This window comes from Indicator indicator, chromosome 4 (genome assembly GCF_027791375.1).
Source record: "Indicator indicator isolate 239-I01 chromosome 4, UM_Iind_1.1, whole genome shotgun sequence".
NCBI lineage: Eukaryota > Metazoa > Chordata > Aves > Piciformes > Indicatoridae > Indicator > Indicator indicator.
The window spans coordinates 46,893,434-46,912,249 of NC_072013.1; the positions used below are offsets into that span (position 1 = coordinate 46,893,434).

Genomic DNA, 18,816 nt, shown 5'->3' on the forward strand with positions numbered 1-18,816 from the left:
AGTAAGATCTCACTGGCTGCAATAAGCCTCAGAAAAGGTCTGAAAAGTTTGAGTTCTTCAGCTGCGCCACTGGCTTGGGACAGTCACCGTACCATATGCCCCTGAGCTTTTGCTTTAGTTCAGTTTTGCTTTGGCGGGGTGATGCATTCCTCTGAGTGTGTGGTATATAGTTTCCTTATGTGTTGTGTGTGCACAGACACATTTTTATTCTCAAGTGTGCTCACTGGTTTGTCTCAGTGCATAGTGCACACAGGTTCTTGCATTTCAGTTTACAGTCACAGACTCACATTTTTCGACTATGCTTGAAGAGTTTAGCTCGATGCTCTGTTCCAAAGTGCGGCTTAGTGCCGAGTTCTGCAAACTTTCAGTAACAGCAAAATGAGCCCTGCCATAGCTGGAGTTTTCTGGAATGCAAATAACATTTTACATAAAACTTTGTGGCTTTTGAGTATGAGAATGAAAATTTAGCTGATTGATTCCTCTAGTTTTTGAAGGAGAGAATTAAGTCGGTTACTTCCAGATGCTTTGTTAAAATTCTGAAGGTGAGTTCTTAAGCTCTGTGGGTTTTCAGAAATGCTGCTGCTTCCTTATTGCTTTTAAAATGGAAATGGGAAAATATTCGATAGTTCAACACTAAATAATAACCTGCCATAAATATTCACAAGCACCATTGTTACAAAAAGACACCTTGTATGACTTTCAGAAAAGGATAATCTAAAATAATGCTTTGTGGTAAGCTTTTGACACTTGTGTAGTATCTGCTGCGTGGTGCATATCTTGAACTGGGATAGTATGGATGGAAGCAGAGCCATCTGGAAAGGCAATCCAACTTCAAACATGGAAGGAGATGATAACATTTTAAAATAATTCCATGTAGCAGCACAAAAGGGGACAGGGGAACTTCATACTCTGAAGACCTCTTTAACTTCTCTGTTGATGTTTGAGAGTTACATGTCTCTTGAGGATGTTATCCATGGGTCTGCATGCAGCAGGAAGTGGCAGACTCAGCTCTTTTTTCCACATGGGTACTGAGATGAACTTGCATCATAGCACATTGCCTTCCAGCAGGAATATGTCTGGGTACAGATACATGCCAACAGAGCTTCTGAATTTTCAGTTCTCCGCGTTCCTATGCGCCCCTCAGCACGTTGTTTGCTCTCCTTTTCAGTGTCATTTTTTCTGGAAATCCTTATGCTATGATCTGCACGCATTATCTGAGAGTGATACTGAGGAATAGTGCAAGTGTGTTATGTACTGGTATAACAGGAAGATTGTATAAACTGTCTTCTGGAGGGAGTGCTGTCCTGTGGAGGTGGAGCTGCAAATTTGGCAGATTTAACTTAGAGCAAAAGAAGAACATTAGCTGAATTGTGTAGCAAGATACCATGTAACAGATACAAATATTCTGCACAGTTGTCTCAAATGTTGGGGGTTTTAAGAAGGAGAGAGAGATTAATATGTTTTCTTAGAAGAAATTCTGTATCTGTTCAAGCTGAATGGGGCAGAGGTAGAGTCTTAAAAAATTTAGAGTTTTATGAGGGAGAAATTACTTTATGGCATTTAAATTATACTAGCATGTCTACATCACCATTGCCTCACATTATCTTTGTTGTTACTCTTTCCTCTTCCATATTAATTAAAAAAACCTCATCTCTGAACTGAGCTTCTTTAGATAAATACCTTTGAACATCCTTTTCTGCTATCCAGAAACTATGCTGCCTTGTATTTGGTTTATTTACGAGGCCTTTCGTGGATGAATTTAATTGCTTCAGTGACTTCTGAAACAATGTTCCTGGCATCGCTGGAAATGGTTTACAGCAAACTTAGTATTCCTTCTGCATATACTTGAATTGTTGGTTTATAAACTGGTAGCATACATTGGCAGAAGTGCTAGGCTTCCCTTTGAGTCATAAAGCTGTTTTTCATTTTCATGCTTTGTTATTCATAACCTTACAATAAGTGCTTCATCTCCTTACCAAAAACAGTGTGCCACATCATTTCAAGAAGGTGTTGTTTCTTTTCACTGAAAATAGGTGTCCAAGGAGGAACAAAATTTTAGAACCTAGGAGTGGGATTGTTTCTCCTCGTGCCTTATCGGTTCAATAAGAAAAAGAAGAAAATTATGACTGTTGGACAGAAGTGCTGCTCAAATATTCATGAATGACCTCTTACACCATGAAACAAAAGATTCTAAGATTTTTTTGCCCTCTCAGTCCTGGAGGATTTTTCAAGTGTGTTGGAAAAACAGAGAAAGGGGGATCAGGGTCTCCAAGGAGCTTTTTGTTTTGCAGAAACAGTATCTCAGAAACTTGTCTTTGATGCATTAAAGTATAAGATGGTCACTTTTTCCCTGACACTGCATGTATGGCATGTTTGACACAGTATTAGACCCCAAATTTGGGCAAAATGCTTTAGTGTTATGTTCAAATACGGAAGGGTGGATCTGTTTTCTCTAGCTGTTGGTGGCTGTATTGTAACTGTAAGGGCAGACTCCGTATAGCATAAGCATCCAGAAGAGTAAGCTTTGCTCCCTCGTACCAACAAGAAGACTGTTACTACCACACACTTAATTGTGAAAGATCAATAAAACTTAAAAATGGTGTTGAGTCTTCTCTATTTTATTTCAACTCCCATCTTTTCACCTGTCAAGAGAAGCTGGATGTACAAGTTCTTCTGCTCATTCTTTTGAGAATTTTTTTCCACTCTGTTTGTGTGAATGATAGACAAAAATCCTCCTTTAACTCTGAGGCTCTGTGTTTGTTCTCAGACAAGCTGGATGGTTTGCGGACTGGCACTAAAAGGAAACGTGACTGGGAAGCAATTGCCAGCAGAATGGAAGATTATCTACAGCTTCCAGATGACTATGACACTCGTGCTTCTGAACCTGGAAAGAAAAGGGTAATAAATTTTCAAATGACTTACTGTCTATGTATGACCATTTAACAATCTCTGGGAAAAGGTGTTTGTATCAAGTCGTTCTGTGTCAATCAATAGGGCAGTTTCACTGACTCACTTCTCATTTTGCTGTTCCATTACATTCTGTAAGAAAATATTCTTGAGAGGAGGATCTTCCAGAGGTAGAGATCATAGAATCATCGAATTGTCAGGGCTAGAAGTGACCTCAAGGATCATCCAGTTCCAACTCCCTGCCATGGGCAGGGACACCTCGCGCTAGATCAGGTTGCGCAGAATCCCTTCTAGCCTGGCCTTAAATTCCAGGGATGAGGCTTCTACCACACCTACCTGGGCAACCTGTTCCAGTGTCTCATCACCCTCATGGTGAAGAACTTCTTCCTAACATCCAGTCTGAATCTACCCATTTCTAGTTTTGCTTCGTTTCCACTAGTCCTGTCACTACCTGACACCCTAAAAAGTCCCTCCCCAGCTTTCCCCCTTCAGATACTGGAAGGCCACAATAAGGTCTCCTTGGAGCCTTCTATTCTCCAGACTGAACAGCCCCAACTCTTTCAGTCTGTCTACGTTAATTAATTACAATGAAGTGAGGAATAGTAGATATATAAACCATGAATGGCATGGCTTTTGAAATTGAAAATGGAATCATCGCCCGTTTTTTGCCGGGGCAGATGATGCACTTCATTTTAGACCAACCTGTAGGCTCCTCAAGCTGTGAATGTGGTGATGAGATAGTGTGAGGTACCGTGCAGATTCCAAGACAAGATGATGATTTTGTTAAACTCCTTTTTTTGGTGAGGTTTTATAGTAAGCAGACAGAGAAACAGTACACTGTTATTACAGTCAAAAAGATACAGCTGAGGAAAACATCAGGTATGTAGGTTTTATATCAGTTAAGTCTTGCAGATGTTACCTCCTGTATATACCTTGCATAAAGCTTGGAAGGCAGTGCATAAGAGATTGACTTTAACCTTTTATATGTAGTTCTGCTCCGAACACAAAATGCTGCATCTTTATAATACCCTTGTGGAAAAAAGTGGCAAAAAGATCATAGAGAAAGATGAGAGAGAGGTAATAGAAAGAGGTAATACTCTTTTGATTTGGTTTGGGAGGGGTTTGTCCCCAAAATAAAAAGACCAGCTTTTGCCATTAGAAGTAATTTGAGTTAATTGTTGATGTTTGGGCTTTGTTTTGTTCTGTAATCTCTAATAGAAGACATGGGTAGTGCTGGACAGCATGTTTAAGAGAAATGGAGATACTCTGCATTGGCAGAGGAAGCGATGGTGTGTGGTGGGAAGAAAGCAGACAGTGCTTGTCAGCAGGAATGTCTGAGGAAATCCAGGTAGAATGTGGAACAGGGAGGTGCTGACAGAAAGGTGATAAAGCTGTATCCCTCCAGGTAACAAATCAACCTTAATGGGACTGATCAGTTAGGATGTCAGCAAGGAGCTCCTTCGCTTACTGTTTTGGGGTTTTTTTGTCTTGCAACTGTGTGTTCCAGATGAGTTTCTGGATTTGTAGGCCTTCATCATCATCTCCCTCACACTGGGTTTGTGACTGGAGTGACTGGGTGTGTTTGAATAGAATGAATGCAGGTGATCTGCTTGGCCATGATGAGCTGCACAGGAGACGGGTGCAACTGTAAAGATGGAAGATAACAAATGCATGAGGAAGGTTATTTAGTGTAAAGAAATAGTAGACAAATTTAAATGGAAACGTAGCACAAAAATAGCAACTCAGCAATGAATGAGGGATCTTTCTGTAATTTCATAGTCATCTTCCAGATGTTTCCATTTGTACAACTGAAAGGGAAGTTGGGTAGAAAATGAAGACAGTAAATGAATCTTTGCTAATTCTTCCTGCAGAAACCTTTGCTTTGAACAGAGAAATAACTGTAGTTAATTTTACTTCATGTCTCAGAATTATAGCACTGAAATGGAAAAGGCTAATCGACTGTACCTTTCTTCTGCTCCATAAAACATCTGGATATTAAGTTAAAAATAATGTAAGTGGTGTAGTTCCCATCTTTACCCATTGGAAAACAAATTACTACCTACCCATTTGAATGAGTTCAGCTTAGAATATTCATAGCTCTGGGTTTTTTCTGCTGTGCAAAGTCTAGGCTTGTCTCAGGATACCTTAGGAGATTGTCCAACTGATAGTATGTTCTCCCTAGGTGCGGTGGGCAGATCTAGAAGAAAAAAAAGATGCAGACAGGAAAAGAGCCATTGGTTTTGTTGTGGGACAAACAGATTGGGAGAAGATAACTGATGAAAGTGGTCATCTTGCTGAGAGAGCCCTCAACCGCACCAAGTATATATGAAAAAAAAAGTGGTTAAATGGAATTTTGTGCCTTTAAGGTAAGTTACTCAGTCTTCCTGTGTGTTTATGGCCTTGATTCTTCTTGTTGTTTTGGGGGTTTTTTTGTTGTTGTTGTTTTGCTTTGTTTATTTGTGTGGTGTGTTTTGTTGGGTTTGTTTTTTCATTTTAAAGAGTTGAGGTTGCAGTTTGAGTTCTCCCAGACAAAATTATTTGATTTGGAGCCTTGTATAATGGTTGTCAGCTGTGCTCATGTCAATGGGCACCCTCCTGTACAGCATCTAAAAATAAAAGGAGGATTTTCAGCTATCAGCTTCCAAACCTTATGAGCAGGAAGACTGTTTTCATTGAAAGTAGAGTTTAGCTGTATGCCCTAGTCTTGTCCAGCTTAGATTTTGCTTATTGTAGCTTATCTCTGACCACATTAATTGCAGTTTTATTTGGTGTAACAAACTTTTCCTTTCTTTACAGGCCATTTGCTCTGAGAAGTGAACCAAGGTGTCATTGAGCATCTTTGCATGGGTCATGTCCCTCCCACCTTCACAATTTGGTTTTTTCTTTGTTACTTTAGTTTCAGCAGTTTTCTTGAGATACTGGCAGATAACCTGTGCCCTCAAGTAAAACAACAAATCCTGCTGCTCCTAAGTGAGAGACACAGTTTACTTTTTAATATTTTTGGAGGGGAGGGAGGGGGAGGGCCAGTAGTTTTAGCTGCTGTTTGTGGGATAAAAGTGGAAGGATTAGACAGACGTTACCTTCACTGTACCATCACAGAATGTTTATCACCTTTGCTTTGTGGGCGTTCTCGTTTTATACTGTATGTACCTTGTAGCTTATTGTATTAGGAAGCAGAACAATAAATTTCACTATAAACTCTGTGTTCTTGGTGGACCATATAGCATGGTTTTTGTTTGATGTTTTAAGTGTGGTCTGTGTTCACGTGCTGGCAGTGCTCTTAGAGCTGTCCTTACCTGAAAGAGGTGCTGTGCTCATATTCTGGAATGTGTCCTGTCTTCCTAGGTTTGCCACCTGATTTTTTTATCTTGTAGACAACTTCATTAAGGCCCCAGGTTTTGCTGGTCTTTACAAGTCATGCCATTCTCATTCTTCCTGGACAGCAGGAGTGATCATTATTTTCTGGATGCTAGTTTCTCAGTTATATCAAATTCCCATTACTATGTGAGTATAAATTCTATTGGATGGCTCTGAAATACTCAAGGTAGTAATGCATGAAAAACATTAATGCTTAACTTGAAAACAGGTACTATGGAGCTCTCTGGAGAGCAGCCCAGAAAATTCATTTTGGTCTTACTTACGTCTTTCAGTCAACACTGATCAGGGTATTTCATTCCATGCATAAGTTTACTGTATCATAGAGAAACATCACTGAAAGAAGGACCGAAGACTGGAAGTTTTACCCTCCTATTCCTTTGACAAATGTGTTTAACTTGATAAAAAGGTAAATGAGTAGCAATCCACACCATTAAGATTGGTACCAGTTCTTCATAGATGCTGGCTTACTGCTTCTTCACAGCACCAGGTTTCTTTTATCCTCTCAGATTTTGAAGCAAAGACCTTACGTTAAACAATGTAACCAGGCAAGGTGTTTAAACAAAAACAACTGCTGCTGTACTGGTGAAGTGCATTTTTCTCCTGATCTAAGGGAAGAAAATGAAGTCCTGAATTTCCTTTTCTGCTATTCTTTGTTGCTCTGCTGAATGATTACATTGCAGTTTACATCTGGGTTGGTAAACCAACAAGTTTTGGTGTGGTGGCATTTCATGCTGTTAAAGGAGAGCATTGGTGCTGATAGATGGTTTGTTGGCCATTGTGATGTTTTGGTTTATTGGATGTTTCTCAGCCTTGCCTGTGACGAGTGAAAGCTCTTTGGTAAATGGGGGGATAGCTGAACTTGTGTTGTGTCCTGAATGCTCAATACAAGAAAACCAAGCTCCCTGGATGCAGCATTTGTTAAATGGAAGGTAATTAGTATACATATAGCATATATGATTTCTTTTGTTAAATGTTGCTGGCTACTGTTTAAATTCTGACTGAGAATTACTGACAAAAGGAAAGTATCAGTTAACAAAAAATGTTATTTACTGCTATGGAAATTAGGCAAGCTTTGCTTCAGAAAATTTAATCTCTCAGGTATGTGTAAAATGGGTTTCAGTCTATCCTCAGTGGTCCAGTACGACACTGGAGTTCTTGTGGCACATCACTGTTACAACTTGATGCTCTTTCTTGCCTTTTAAGAACTGATAATGATTTTCTGCGTATTTGGTAATACACCTGAACAGATCCTTCTCTAACATTTTCCTTTCTACACCAAATAATATTTCTGCAGCATGCAAATGGATAGCATATGACAGAACTGATCGTATTGTTTCTTGGTTTTAACAATTCTGGAAAGTATTGTAGCAGGTAACACCCAGAGGGGTCACACATTTTATTCTGTAGAATTAAGGAGAGGGGAACAGAGAATACACATAAAGTTACACTTGACTCTGATGAGAACAGAGAGAAACTATCAATCTTCCAGTTTAGGGCAGAATTTCACTTATGACATCATACTGTTGCAGACTGTCAGACTGAGAAGAAAAGGTGGAAGAGCTTGCAGGATTTTGTTACTGTTTTCCTGGTTCCCAGAAGTTTAGACCTTTTCCATTTCTATAGTACAGAAATATTCTATGACTTTTGCCATTTGTTTCAGCTGATCTGAATGTTTAGCAGGTGAAGTTTTCATCTGCTGGATGGGAAGTGGCTTTCAGAGAAGACAGCTTATGCCAGAACTGCAGCATGTAACCGATTCTACGTTCTCTGGTCCTTCAGTGAATGAAGAAGCAGCAAAAAAGAAAAAATCATTATTGCTGCTGACAGAACTGAGAACAGCTAGGTAGTCCCATGGTCAGGGGCTGGTGATCAGTGATTTTGCTTTGGTCTGGAAAATCCCTCACTACAGAATCCAGTAAGTTTTGCTTCTCATTTAGTTCTTACTCATCATCTGCTTACTAATACAGGCAGTGGAATCTCTCACAGTCCTGAACAGAAAGAATATCTGCTTCCATTAATGACTAAATGGGAAAATATGCATCCGCTGCTCCCAGATAATGATCAGTCTTTGAGCATGCATGCAGTTGTGCTGACTCCAAGTTGGACCATTTCAGTGCAGTGCATCACATTTGAAATGCAACTCTGATCATCATCTGCTGCAGAATCGAGCTGCTGCGCCTTGAGCTGAGCTGACTGTTAAAACAGTATTTTCTGTAAATTACAGTTTCTTGTGGCACTTCTATTGTTTTTCTCCTGGCCATCTGCTTTTTTGGAATATTCCAACTACCTGTCTCATGGCAGAAGCACATGTGCTATTTGCAAGGGAACGTGCAGCCGAGAACATGCCGCTCCTATGCGAATAGAGCCTAGTGGTCATCTTCAGTCACTTTGTGTTTTACTGTAGGATTGCTCATGCTTAATGACTGTCTATGGTGTGAAGGAGTGAAAAAACAGAATACAGTATCATATAAGTTCTGGAAATGCCATGCTTTTCTTAAATGTTTACATCAACATAGATAAGTGCCACAAACAACTCGGCCTGTGTTTTTAGTTTCTAGTCTTTATAAGGGAAGAACTGGTGTTGGTACAAGTTAGTTTCACTTTTCACCCAGCAGATCAGTTTTGGGGTTTTTTTTGGCCTTATAAGCCACAACACAGGAGGTTCCACCTTAACATGAGGAGGAACTTCTACACTGTGAGGGTCACAGAGCACTGGAACAGGCTGCCCAGAGAGGTTGTGGAGTCTCCTCCTCTGGAGACTTTCAAAACTCATCTGGATGTGTTCCTGGGTGACCTGTGCTAGATTCTATGGTCCTGCTCTGTCAGGGGGGGTTGGACTCCATGGGACTTTGAAGGTCACTTCCAACCCCTAACATTCTATGATTCTATGCTTCAATCATCTTTGCAGACCCTGTCCAGCAATTTTTCCTTGCTGATCTGTTGGTAAACAAAACACATCACTGTTGTTATTGTCTATTTGTAACTGTTTTCTTAAATGTTTAAATCTCGGAACAACCATTTAGATACCATGGAAATCTGAAGTGGGATTTCTGTAGTGGGCTTTTGTGAAAGGATTGAATTGGAAAAGCAAAGTTGAAATACTACTTGGAAATACAGATTAATTTATCCTCCAAAAGCCCATGCCTAGTGTGGTTGAATAGTTGCAAATCATGATTCCTCATCATTTTTGAGTTGCATTAGAAAGTGTGCTTCCTGCAGAAGAATGATCTATCGTTAGGGTGCCCTTAAATGAGAGAGAATGTGACCTCGCCAGCCAAAATCAGTTTTGCCCAATGTCAACATAATGGAACATTCTGAGAATCCTTTTCAAAGGGATGAATTAATTCAGCCTGTGGGACTGCTTGTTGCCACCTAAACAAATTGAATGTTACCAGAAGTAAAAAAAAACAGTCTTCGTCCGTTTATGTAGTGCAGCTGTCACGGTGAATGGTTTGGTGCCCCTCTGACACAATTTCCCTTAGCAGATTGTGCCATTTTGTTGTTAATATTGCTGCCACTGCACTGTGGAAACCCACACAATGTTGCACAGACTTCAGAACTTGAGGATAATGTGCTTGGTCTGGGTTGGAGGCAAACTGTGCTTTTTGCTGTGGAGTTCCTAGTGTCTCTGCCAGCTGTGAGCTGCCTGAGCTAAAACCCAGGATGAGAGTATCGTAATTTGCTGTACTGGGAAGGGGAAGCAGTACTGAGAGTTCTCTTTGCTCTTGGAGCATTCCCATGGTCGGCACCTTCAGGAAGCCACATACTGATGGGTACATGGCTCCTTTTTATTATGCCTCCCTGTAATGTTTTCCAGATTACTTCTGAGGTCTCAATACTAAACATGAGGTTCACTAACAACTTGAGATCAAACAGCACCAGGACAATCTGCAGGCCATGAGATAATGTATTGGAGGTGCAGAGCTGGCCACTTAAGTTGAGATCTGCAAGTTTACAGCATCAATGAGAAATGGATAAAAAGAAAGTCAAGTTTTTACAACATGGTGATGCAAGACTGATCATACTTAGCCTTCTTATCAGTAGAAATGAGAGGCCCAGAAATTTCCTGGAATTTAAAATATGAATGCTTCAATTCTTTGTTTTGAGTCTAAGGCAGTCATCTTTATTCTCTCATAAAACTTAATCAAAGTTGTTTTGTCCTACCCATCCATTCCTACAGATGTGAGTCGGAATCCTTCAATTAACTAAAGGATCATTGAGTAACTGTTCTTATTTCTGATCAAGATTAAAGACTTCTTCATGGTCAAACTGTTTTGTTTCATTCTTACCAGTGGAGTATTCCAGTAATTGCAATATCTCTTTCTTCCTCTTCCAAATTTGCATGGTACTGCATCTATAGCCTGGAGCCTTCCATCTTCCTCATGCATGTAGGCTGGAAAACTGGTGATGACAATATTTCATTCATTTTCAAGCTGGTGAATGTTGTTTGGAAGCAGAATGTGCTCTTTTATTCATGGTTTTGCTTACACTGGGTAATAAGCACAAGTACTGTTACCAAACAAAAAGTATAGCAGGTTGCTGGAAATGGAGAGAGAAATAGACAAAACTGGTTTGAAGTCACTTAAGTTTTCTGTTCTGTGTTAGGTTTCTAGTCAGGAGTCTCTGATCTCCTTGAATTGTAGCATTTATAGTTTGAATATGCAAAACCTTAAAGCTGCTTGGGTGGAAATGGCACAGTTTGGGGGTTTTTCCTCACATTATTCTGACTTGGGAAACTTTCAGATGGAATCTCTTTGGGAGGGAAGGCCTTTCCTTAGGGTTGTGTCCTGGTGAGTCAGTCATTCCAGTAGTTCTCCATACTGCTTCCTTGGTAGGTATGGACAGGGACAAAGTTTATTATTGGCTTTTTTTTTTTTTTTGGTCTCCTTAACTGGTCATGCCACACATGTACGAATGGATGTTCAGCTTTGCACAAGAAACTCTTGGTGTGTTTTATTAGGGTGGCATCTGACCAGCATGTTCATATATGCAGTTCTTTGTTTGAAGAGTTAGTAGTCTTAGGGCAGTATGTGAAGACTGCAAGGTTGTTACCACTTCAGCAGTTCCTGTGATGGTGAAATTATAATTGCAGTGCTCCTTGAAGAACAAACCAAAACAAACTAAAAACGTGAGAAGTTTCCATCTAAATGAAGGCAGGGGGGAGAACACAAAAACAAACAAGGAGAGGGAATTCAGTTAGTTTTCCTCCGAGTAATCTTAGCTGGAAACTGTGGTATGTGGCTAGAATGTGCTAGCAACTCCACTGGCTGCATATATATTTGTGGAGGAAAATCTGAAACTAATCTCTACCAATTTTTTTTGTTTACAGGTGAAAAACATAATTGAGCAATCTGGTTTAGAAAGCATTTCGTCTTGAAAAAGTCTGTTAAGAGTGATTCAAAAGTTACTTTTAATTCACTTTAAAAGTGAATTAAACCACTAACAAATTACATAGAAGCTGAAATACTTCATCTTATATGTAAGCTGAAAATAAAAACAAACAAAACCAAAAAAGGAAAAAAAGGCAAAAAAAACCAAACAAAACCCCACAACAAACACAGACAAAAAAAAAAAAACCACCAAAAATAAAAATGTCTTTCAAAAACTTGAGATTTCTTCCATTTAAGTCCTTGTAGGATGTTAACGTCTCTGGGGATAAGCACAGGAGGGCAACAGAGCTGCGCTTCCTCCCTGCTTCAGATTGTAAATGTTCTTGAAGTGCCAAAAACCTAAGGATTTGTTTTGACAGGTAGGTAATACAGACAATGACTTGAAATTGGCACTATACCATATGTGAATGACAAAGGTATCTTAAGCAGTGTTTTAAAGTTATCTTTTTATTCTGTTTTGGTAACTGATGCAGATAGTAATAAGAAGTTTTGTTTGACCACAGATACTCCTGATCTAGGTACTAGCTGTTGTAGCATCTGGGCTTTGGGAATACTGTATTACTGTGTGAAAAGCACAGAAAACAACTTTACCACAACTGCACTGTCTCACTCCTCTGTGGATGCTCAGAACTCTTGTGCAAGTCTTTACTGTGATTCTTTGAGGTGTTTGGGTTTCCGTTTCCTTTTGATCTAAATGCTTTTTCTCTGAAGAATACATGGACAAATTAACTTGTCTGGCAGCAGATCTCATTGTACTCTTCAGTTGGAGTCACACAGAAATCAAGATTTTTCAGGTAATGACAACCAGATGGCACTAAAGCTTTGATTTCACATTAGGATTAAATTGGGGAGGAAAGGGGGGGGGGAACCCAACCACCTTGAAATTGTTTCTCCTATAATTATTTTTTGTGTGTGGTTTCATATTGCCTGGTACAGTTTTAAACCATTAACTTCTGTTTTATGAAAGAAAGAGTTACCATTTTCCATGGAAAAAAAAAATCAGTGTGAATTTACCTTGCACTGCTGTGTGGAGTATCACTTGCAGGCCATAGTGAAGATTTTGTGCTTGAACATAAATATGGAACAAGATACTACTTCTGCTGTGAGGAGAGGCATCAAAATTAAATGGTCTTCTTATATCCCAGTACAAAGCTTGACAACCACTGACACCTAATGGAAAATGGGATTTCACTTGCTAGTAGCTGCTTTTAAATTTGAGAGTCTTTACCCAATATAGGTATATCTTGTAGCAAGGAACTAATACTTCGGAAGCCTTCCAAGGTTTTCTTGTTGAATCTTTTGTGGGTTTTTTTGTCCCTCCTGGAATGAAAAATAATGATAAATATCCATACCAAAGCACTAAAGATACTTCTAGTAGAAGAACCTGCTAACTTCTGTCTGGCTAAGAAATCTCAGACCTTCAGCTTGATCAGAGACCACTACCAAGATCTCTCACAGAAAAGGCAAAATAAACCTTACTTGAAGCTATAATGTAAACAATTCAAACAGGTGTGTGCAATGTTATGATTACTGCATTAGTACTTTATAGACAAGGAGGAATGTGAATATCCTTTTCCAAAGAGTTTACAATCTCTATATTTCTTTGTTGGAAGTTGTTGTGGTTTAAGCTTTCCTGGAGTCCAAAAGCCCAAATGGGACAGATTTAGGTTGCCTCCCCTCTCCCTTTTTCCTGGTAAGGGGAAAGCAAATTAGGCAGGAGAAAAGAGAGGTAAAATCTCAAAAGAAACAGTCTTTGATTGATTTGAAAGTAAAAAGGTAAGTTTAACAAAACATATATGGCATTTGAGTAAACAGGGAAGGTACAAAGTTATAAGGAAAAAGGGCAAATGAAAAAATACACAATACCAGTCACAGCTGGCATAGGATTCTCTTGATGCAAATGTGGATTCTCTTTAGCTGCAGTCCTTAGGAGTTTGAATGCAACATGGAGCAGGCTCCACCATGTGGTTACAGCAACAGCAGGAGTAGCCTCTCAGGCAGGTGAGAAGCAGGAGCAAGAGAGCGAGCCAGAAAATTGGCTCCCCTTAGAGCCACAAAGGCTTGGTGGACAGGAAAGTGGGAGTGGAAGAGACTTTGACCTGGGGACCCCTCCCCCTGGAGGGCAAACCAAGTCTCTCTGCCCACCTGGGTCAGGTTTCTTTGTCCACCTGGGGGCTAGGTTCTTTTCAGCCCACCCCCCTCTGGCTCTGGGTGTAACCTGACACAAATACAACTATTTGTATCTCCTTTCCCTTCTCCCAGCAGGCAGAGAAATCTGCTATAAGACTAAAGGGATGGCCCTAAAGTAAACTTGGATATAAACCTCCCCATTTTTGCTGGAAAGTTTGTCTGTTAAAGCAGTATGTGTGTTTCAGATGTAGCTTGAGAATAATACTCAAGTATCCTTTAATCAGATCTGTTGGGGGGAGAGACTAACATGGTGAGTATGCTACATTCCTTGTAGTATGCTAACATCTGTACCTCCTGCTTGGAGATAAACTCGGTGCGGAATAAAAATCTGACTGAAAATCCAGATTTACTTCAATGAAACCAGAGGTGACTGTTTGGCTTTGGGTCAGTTTGGAGAACTGATGACAGCTGTGGCCTTTAGTGATAAGAATTTCTCTATCACCTCCTTTGTCTGTTGTGCCCAGTACTGGTTTGTGGAAGATTGTCCCAGTCCTGTGGATTTCCATCCTTCTCTTGCTCCTAAGGCAGACTTGCAATGCACTGCACTGAAGTGACACTCTAGAAGTTAAAACTTGCACCATTTATATTTTGCTAAGTGCAAAATTGCTGACCATATCACATTGGCACTTTGCACTCTGCTTTGATTCCTTCATCAAAATCCTAGTCTTGAATCTCACTCGAAAAGCCACAGCTGTCCAGAGAATTTCTCTCAGAGGCTGTTCTTCACTATGTACTCTGATTCAGCAGCACCCCAGTGGGGTCAAAGTTTAGGAGATTAGTTCCTCAGTAGTAATGTCTGTTACAGCTGAGCAAGCTTGTAGATGTTGTCTGTCTCCAGAAGTATTGCAGAACTTCTCTCTCCATTGAGACATTTCTTCTCAGCATCGAACCTTTTTGGTGCTCTGTAAATAGAAGGTGTAAGTGCTGAGGGACAATTGACCATGGACAGTTGTTTGCTATTCCCAGCAAAAACTTCAGAAATACACATGAGTTTAACTCTGCACAACTGGTGGTGCAGGGTTGGTGATGTGGTGCAGGAGTGTGATTTGTGTATGTTCTTAATCTGGGTGGGTTTTATTCACAGAGGGATTGATTTCAAATGTTCTTGCCTTGAAAAATGATCTTCTTTTCACAGCAGTTCAGTATTGGTCACTTGCTTAGTCAAATGCTTTAGTTTCAGACTCTGATATATTAGTTCTTCCAGTTTAGGAGACTTACCTTTCTAAGATAAAGATGTATGGATTATGTCTTGTATGCATTTGTTTTCTTTTCTGGACTATTGTGGCATTTCCTTTTAGGTTAATTTGCCCTTGGCTACGTGCACCAAGGTAAAGGAAATCTATTTTCAACAGTGCAAGGTACTTGTTAGTCTCAGAGTACAAGAGAGATAAATAATGTACTTCTTTCCATGTGATAAGTAGCCTAAATGGGCATCTTTCTACATTTTCTAACACAGGTCATAAACAAATGTGTAATGCACCTCATATGTATATCATATGCAACTTAAATAAATGTCTGATGCAAAATCAATTTCCTTTATGTTCAGTTTTCCAGCTGAATTGGTCCAGTCCAGCAGGGATTTAAGACCTGTGATACAGTTTCCAGAGCTTTCTGCACTGCTGTTTCTCATGTTTCACTCCTTGCTGTGATTTTTATTTTTGGTTGATTGGTAGGGTTGGGTATTTTTTTTTCTTTCTCTGTTTCTGTCAAGCTATATAGACCTGCTGAGTAGAGAGCACAGCACAGCTGAAACCTACGAATGGAGTCTGTCTGTTGTAGAAACATTGTTACTTTTTCTGTAGGGTTTTGGTTTGATTTTGTTTGTTTTTTTTTATATAAGGGGTTTTTTAATATTACTGGTGATTGCATTGTTCCCTACTTTTGATACTCCAGCTGTGGAGTAGAGAAAGACCTCTGGAAATAATGGTGCTAAAATTGTATTCAGCTTGAAGTCACTAACATCATTAAAATATTTTACAAGCATGCACCTGGTTGGCATCTTCCCTGGCAAAAAGAGTATAAATCAGCAGCAAAATTAAGACTGGACAGTACTCTGGGAAATTTTGGGAAGTGTAAAAGGGTAGGAATACATTTTAAAAAATAAGAATTGGAATTCAATATGGGGTCGGACTGGATGATCTTGGAAGGTCCCTTCCAACCCCTAACATCTTGTGATTCAGTGTCAGGTTCCAGGTTGTTTTGCTGACCTTCTCACTGATAAAGGTTTTGAAAATAGGCTAAGATGTAAAATGCTGCTTTTGGTGATCTCAGGGAGAGGAAATAGTAGCAGTTACCATTTTTTGGCTTGCACAGTTGTCAGCTAGGGAGGTTTTGTTTGGCTGGGTTTTTTGGTTTTGTTTTTGCTGATGTCAGTGTCATAGAGTCTGGTTTATTTTAAGAGCTTTTTTGCCTTTGGAAGCAGCAACTTACCTGCAGCAGCATCACTGACATGTTCCCCTTGAACCCTATGCACACAGGGATTCCATCCTGCACCCGGGATGCATATGAGCCAAGCCTTGAACAATTAGTATGGAGCAGATAAGCCTTGTTACCAGAGAGGGAATGGCACAGAGATGGGTGTCTTCAGTGATGCTTCTCAGAAACCACCTTGTAACTTCTCATAGGCTAATTAACTTTGTTTTTGTCTAAGGTTTTTACCCTTATGAGGCAGTTGTATTCCATTCTGCAGATGGGCTGGGGCTGCTACACCTTACTGTGGAATGGTGAATGAATCACATCTGATTTTTTGAATCGCCTGTGGTGCAGATTCCTGTAGTGGGGCACACTGGATGTCCAAAGCTGTGCTGTGGTTTTATGTATTGATAACATAACCTGTGTGCTAAATCTTATGGCAGTGGCTTTTCCCAGTGCTTCAGTTCTGGTTAAATATCTTATGGGGAAAACAGACACTGGAGAACTGTCTGCTTATAACCTTTCTTCCTGCTAATCTCAGTGCTCCTTTTATTTATAGCAGGATTTAGGGCTGTTCCACCTAGATCTTTCACATGTAGGGCCTGATTTTTTTCTGTAACATCCTGTATACCTTGTCATTTCTCCATTACTTTTACAGATTCCTGGTTTAGACCTGCATGGTATCAAGAGTTACATCAACAATACTTGCATTTGTCTATTATCTCAGCCTTCCTCTCCCTCTTAATTATTAACTTTGTATGTCTGAGAATCCTTTCTCAACTTGAGAAACTCTGAGTGTGCATTGTTGTGTTTTGGGTGTGGGACTCTCTAACTCTTATGGTTTATTTCTAGTGGAAAAGGCCACTGAATGCTTGCAAACACAGATCCATTCAATAAAACTGGGCAATAAAGACAACTGAACTGGCACCAGAAGGCTTAGAGGAGAAGCACTGTGAGATGGTGAACTGAGTTTTGCAAACTGCTGAACAAGCAAGGACTTGGATCCCTGGATGTGTCAGCAGTTTTTCTTAAAAGATTTTTCAGGACATTGCACACTGCTTTGGGGTGATGACAGTGCCACACTTCTGAGGAACACCTTCCACACTGGTTCCAGCCTCATTTGCAGAGAGTGGAGCTGCTCTGCAAAGGACTGCTACTGTCACTAGCAGCCGGAGAACAACTAATGCAGAAAGAGCAGTTGGATGGCTTTAAGGCTGATGCCTGACAGTGGTTGGCCTAACAGGCCATGAAGTAGTCATTAAGAGGTGTGAGATCTGGTAACTGCCAGTCTGCTGGCTGGCTGAGGCCTTAGGGTTTGTTATGTGGTAAGAAGAGATTAGAGTGTTCACACAGAAAGTGTTAACTGCATCGTAAATCACCGGCCAAAAGCTGAAGTTGCTTCTGCATAACCAGTAAATCTGGGGGCAAATGGTCACGGATGGTGGTGTGCTGATCTGAGGAAATGAATACCAGGAGAAGGTGGTGGGCTTTACAGTGAGTGTATTGGTGCAGATGGTGTGTGGGCTCTTATCAGGGAACAGGATGCCCACTGGTTTTCCCAAGTGTGTAAAGGAAAGAAATCACTCTGTGTTTGAAATACAAACTGATGGAAACAAGCTTACAACAGCTCAGGAGAAAGAGAATTCTGTAGTTTTTTTCTTGGCTATGTGAGAGTTCATATGGCAAGAATTTGTTCAGCACCAGCCAGGTGCTCTGTGCCATTGCAGTCTTCTCCACCGTAACTGCTCAAGAAACACTGGTCCAAAGGTGATTCCTTCTAGCATCAAGTGGCCCCTTGTCAAAAACGAAATCCAATCATCTCTGAGTAAGCCAAGGATCTACAAGGATTTCATCTCCATGGTTGGTGTGACTGTTCAGAAAGCATTGCCTCCATCATGCTGGTTACATTGGGAAGAGGCTTACACAAGCAGCTTGTACAGTATGGTGTTAACAGATGTGTCTCTAGTGAAGTGCTAACACGTGGGTGAATATACTATTGGCACTCCTTTACATTTCAATAAATAATCAAAGCTTCATGAAGTACTTGAAGCAGAACCTTTGTCACCAGATCAAACACTCCCACCTTGGCTTGTTGCAGCCTTTGGAAACCAAGATCCTGTGCCATGAATACAGAGACCTTCACTGGCTGGACCATTGCTGAGATGATGTTTCCAGCATCCAGATGCTGCCAGTCCCTGCAAAGATTACTCTGATTGTCTGGATAACATTGCTCCTTGGAAGTTTAGTCAGAAATGGAAGTGAGACTGGTTAGCAGGAGCTGCAGAATGAATGGTCTGTTTGAAGCCATGGTGTGATGAAAATCACAGCCAAGGGCTTTACCTGAGCTCTGCCAGCAGTGCTCGCTCTGGGTGCTGCACAGTGCAGGGTGTGCTCTACCCAGAGGTTATCAGAAGAGTCTGCTGCCGAGGAAAAAGCCTCTGGAGCTCTGTGCTCACTTGGAAATGCCATGCTATGGGCACAGCCTTTCACAGAAAAACCTATAAACAAAACAAAAAAATCTCTACCCCAGCAGCTGTCA

General features: G+C 40.4%; 1 protein-coding gene across 1 annotated transcript in view; it reads left to right on the forward strand.

Moving 5' to 3' along the window:
• The window catches only part of YLPM1 (YLP motif containing 1), a 39,935-nt gene extending 34,028 nt beyond the window's left edge, over positions 1-5,907 (forward strand). The window contains exons 20-22 of the mRNA XM_054400110.1: positions 2,768-2,898; positions 5,090-5,273; positions 5,704-5,907. Coding sequence (XP_054256085.1) covers positions 2,768-2,898; positions 5,090-5,236 — 278 coding nt within the window. The 3' untranslated portion in view covers positions 5,237-5,273; positions 5,704-5,907. The remainder of the gene's footprint in view (positions 1-2,767; positions 2,899-5,089; positions 5,274-5,703) is intronic.
• Positions 5,908-18,816: the final 12,909 nt, after the last annotated feature.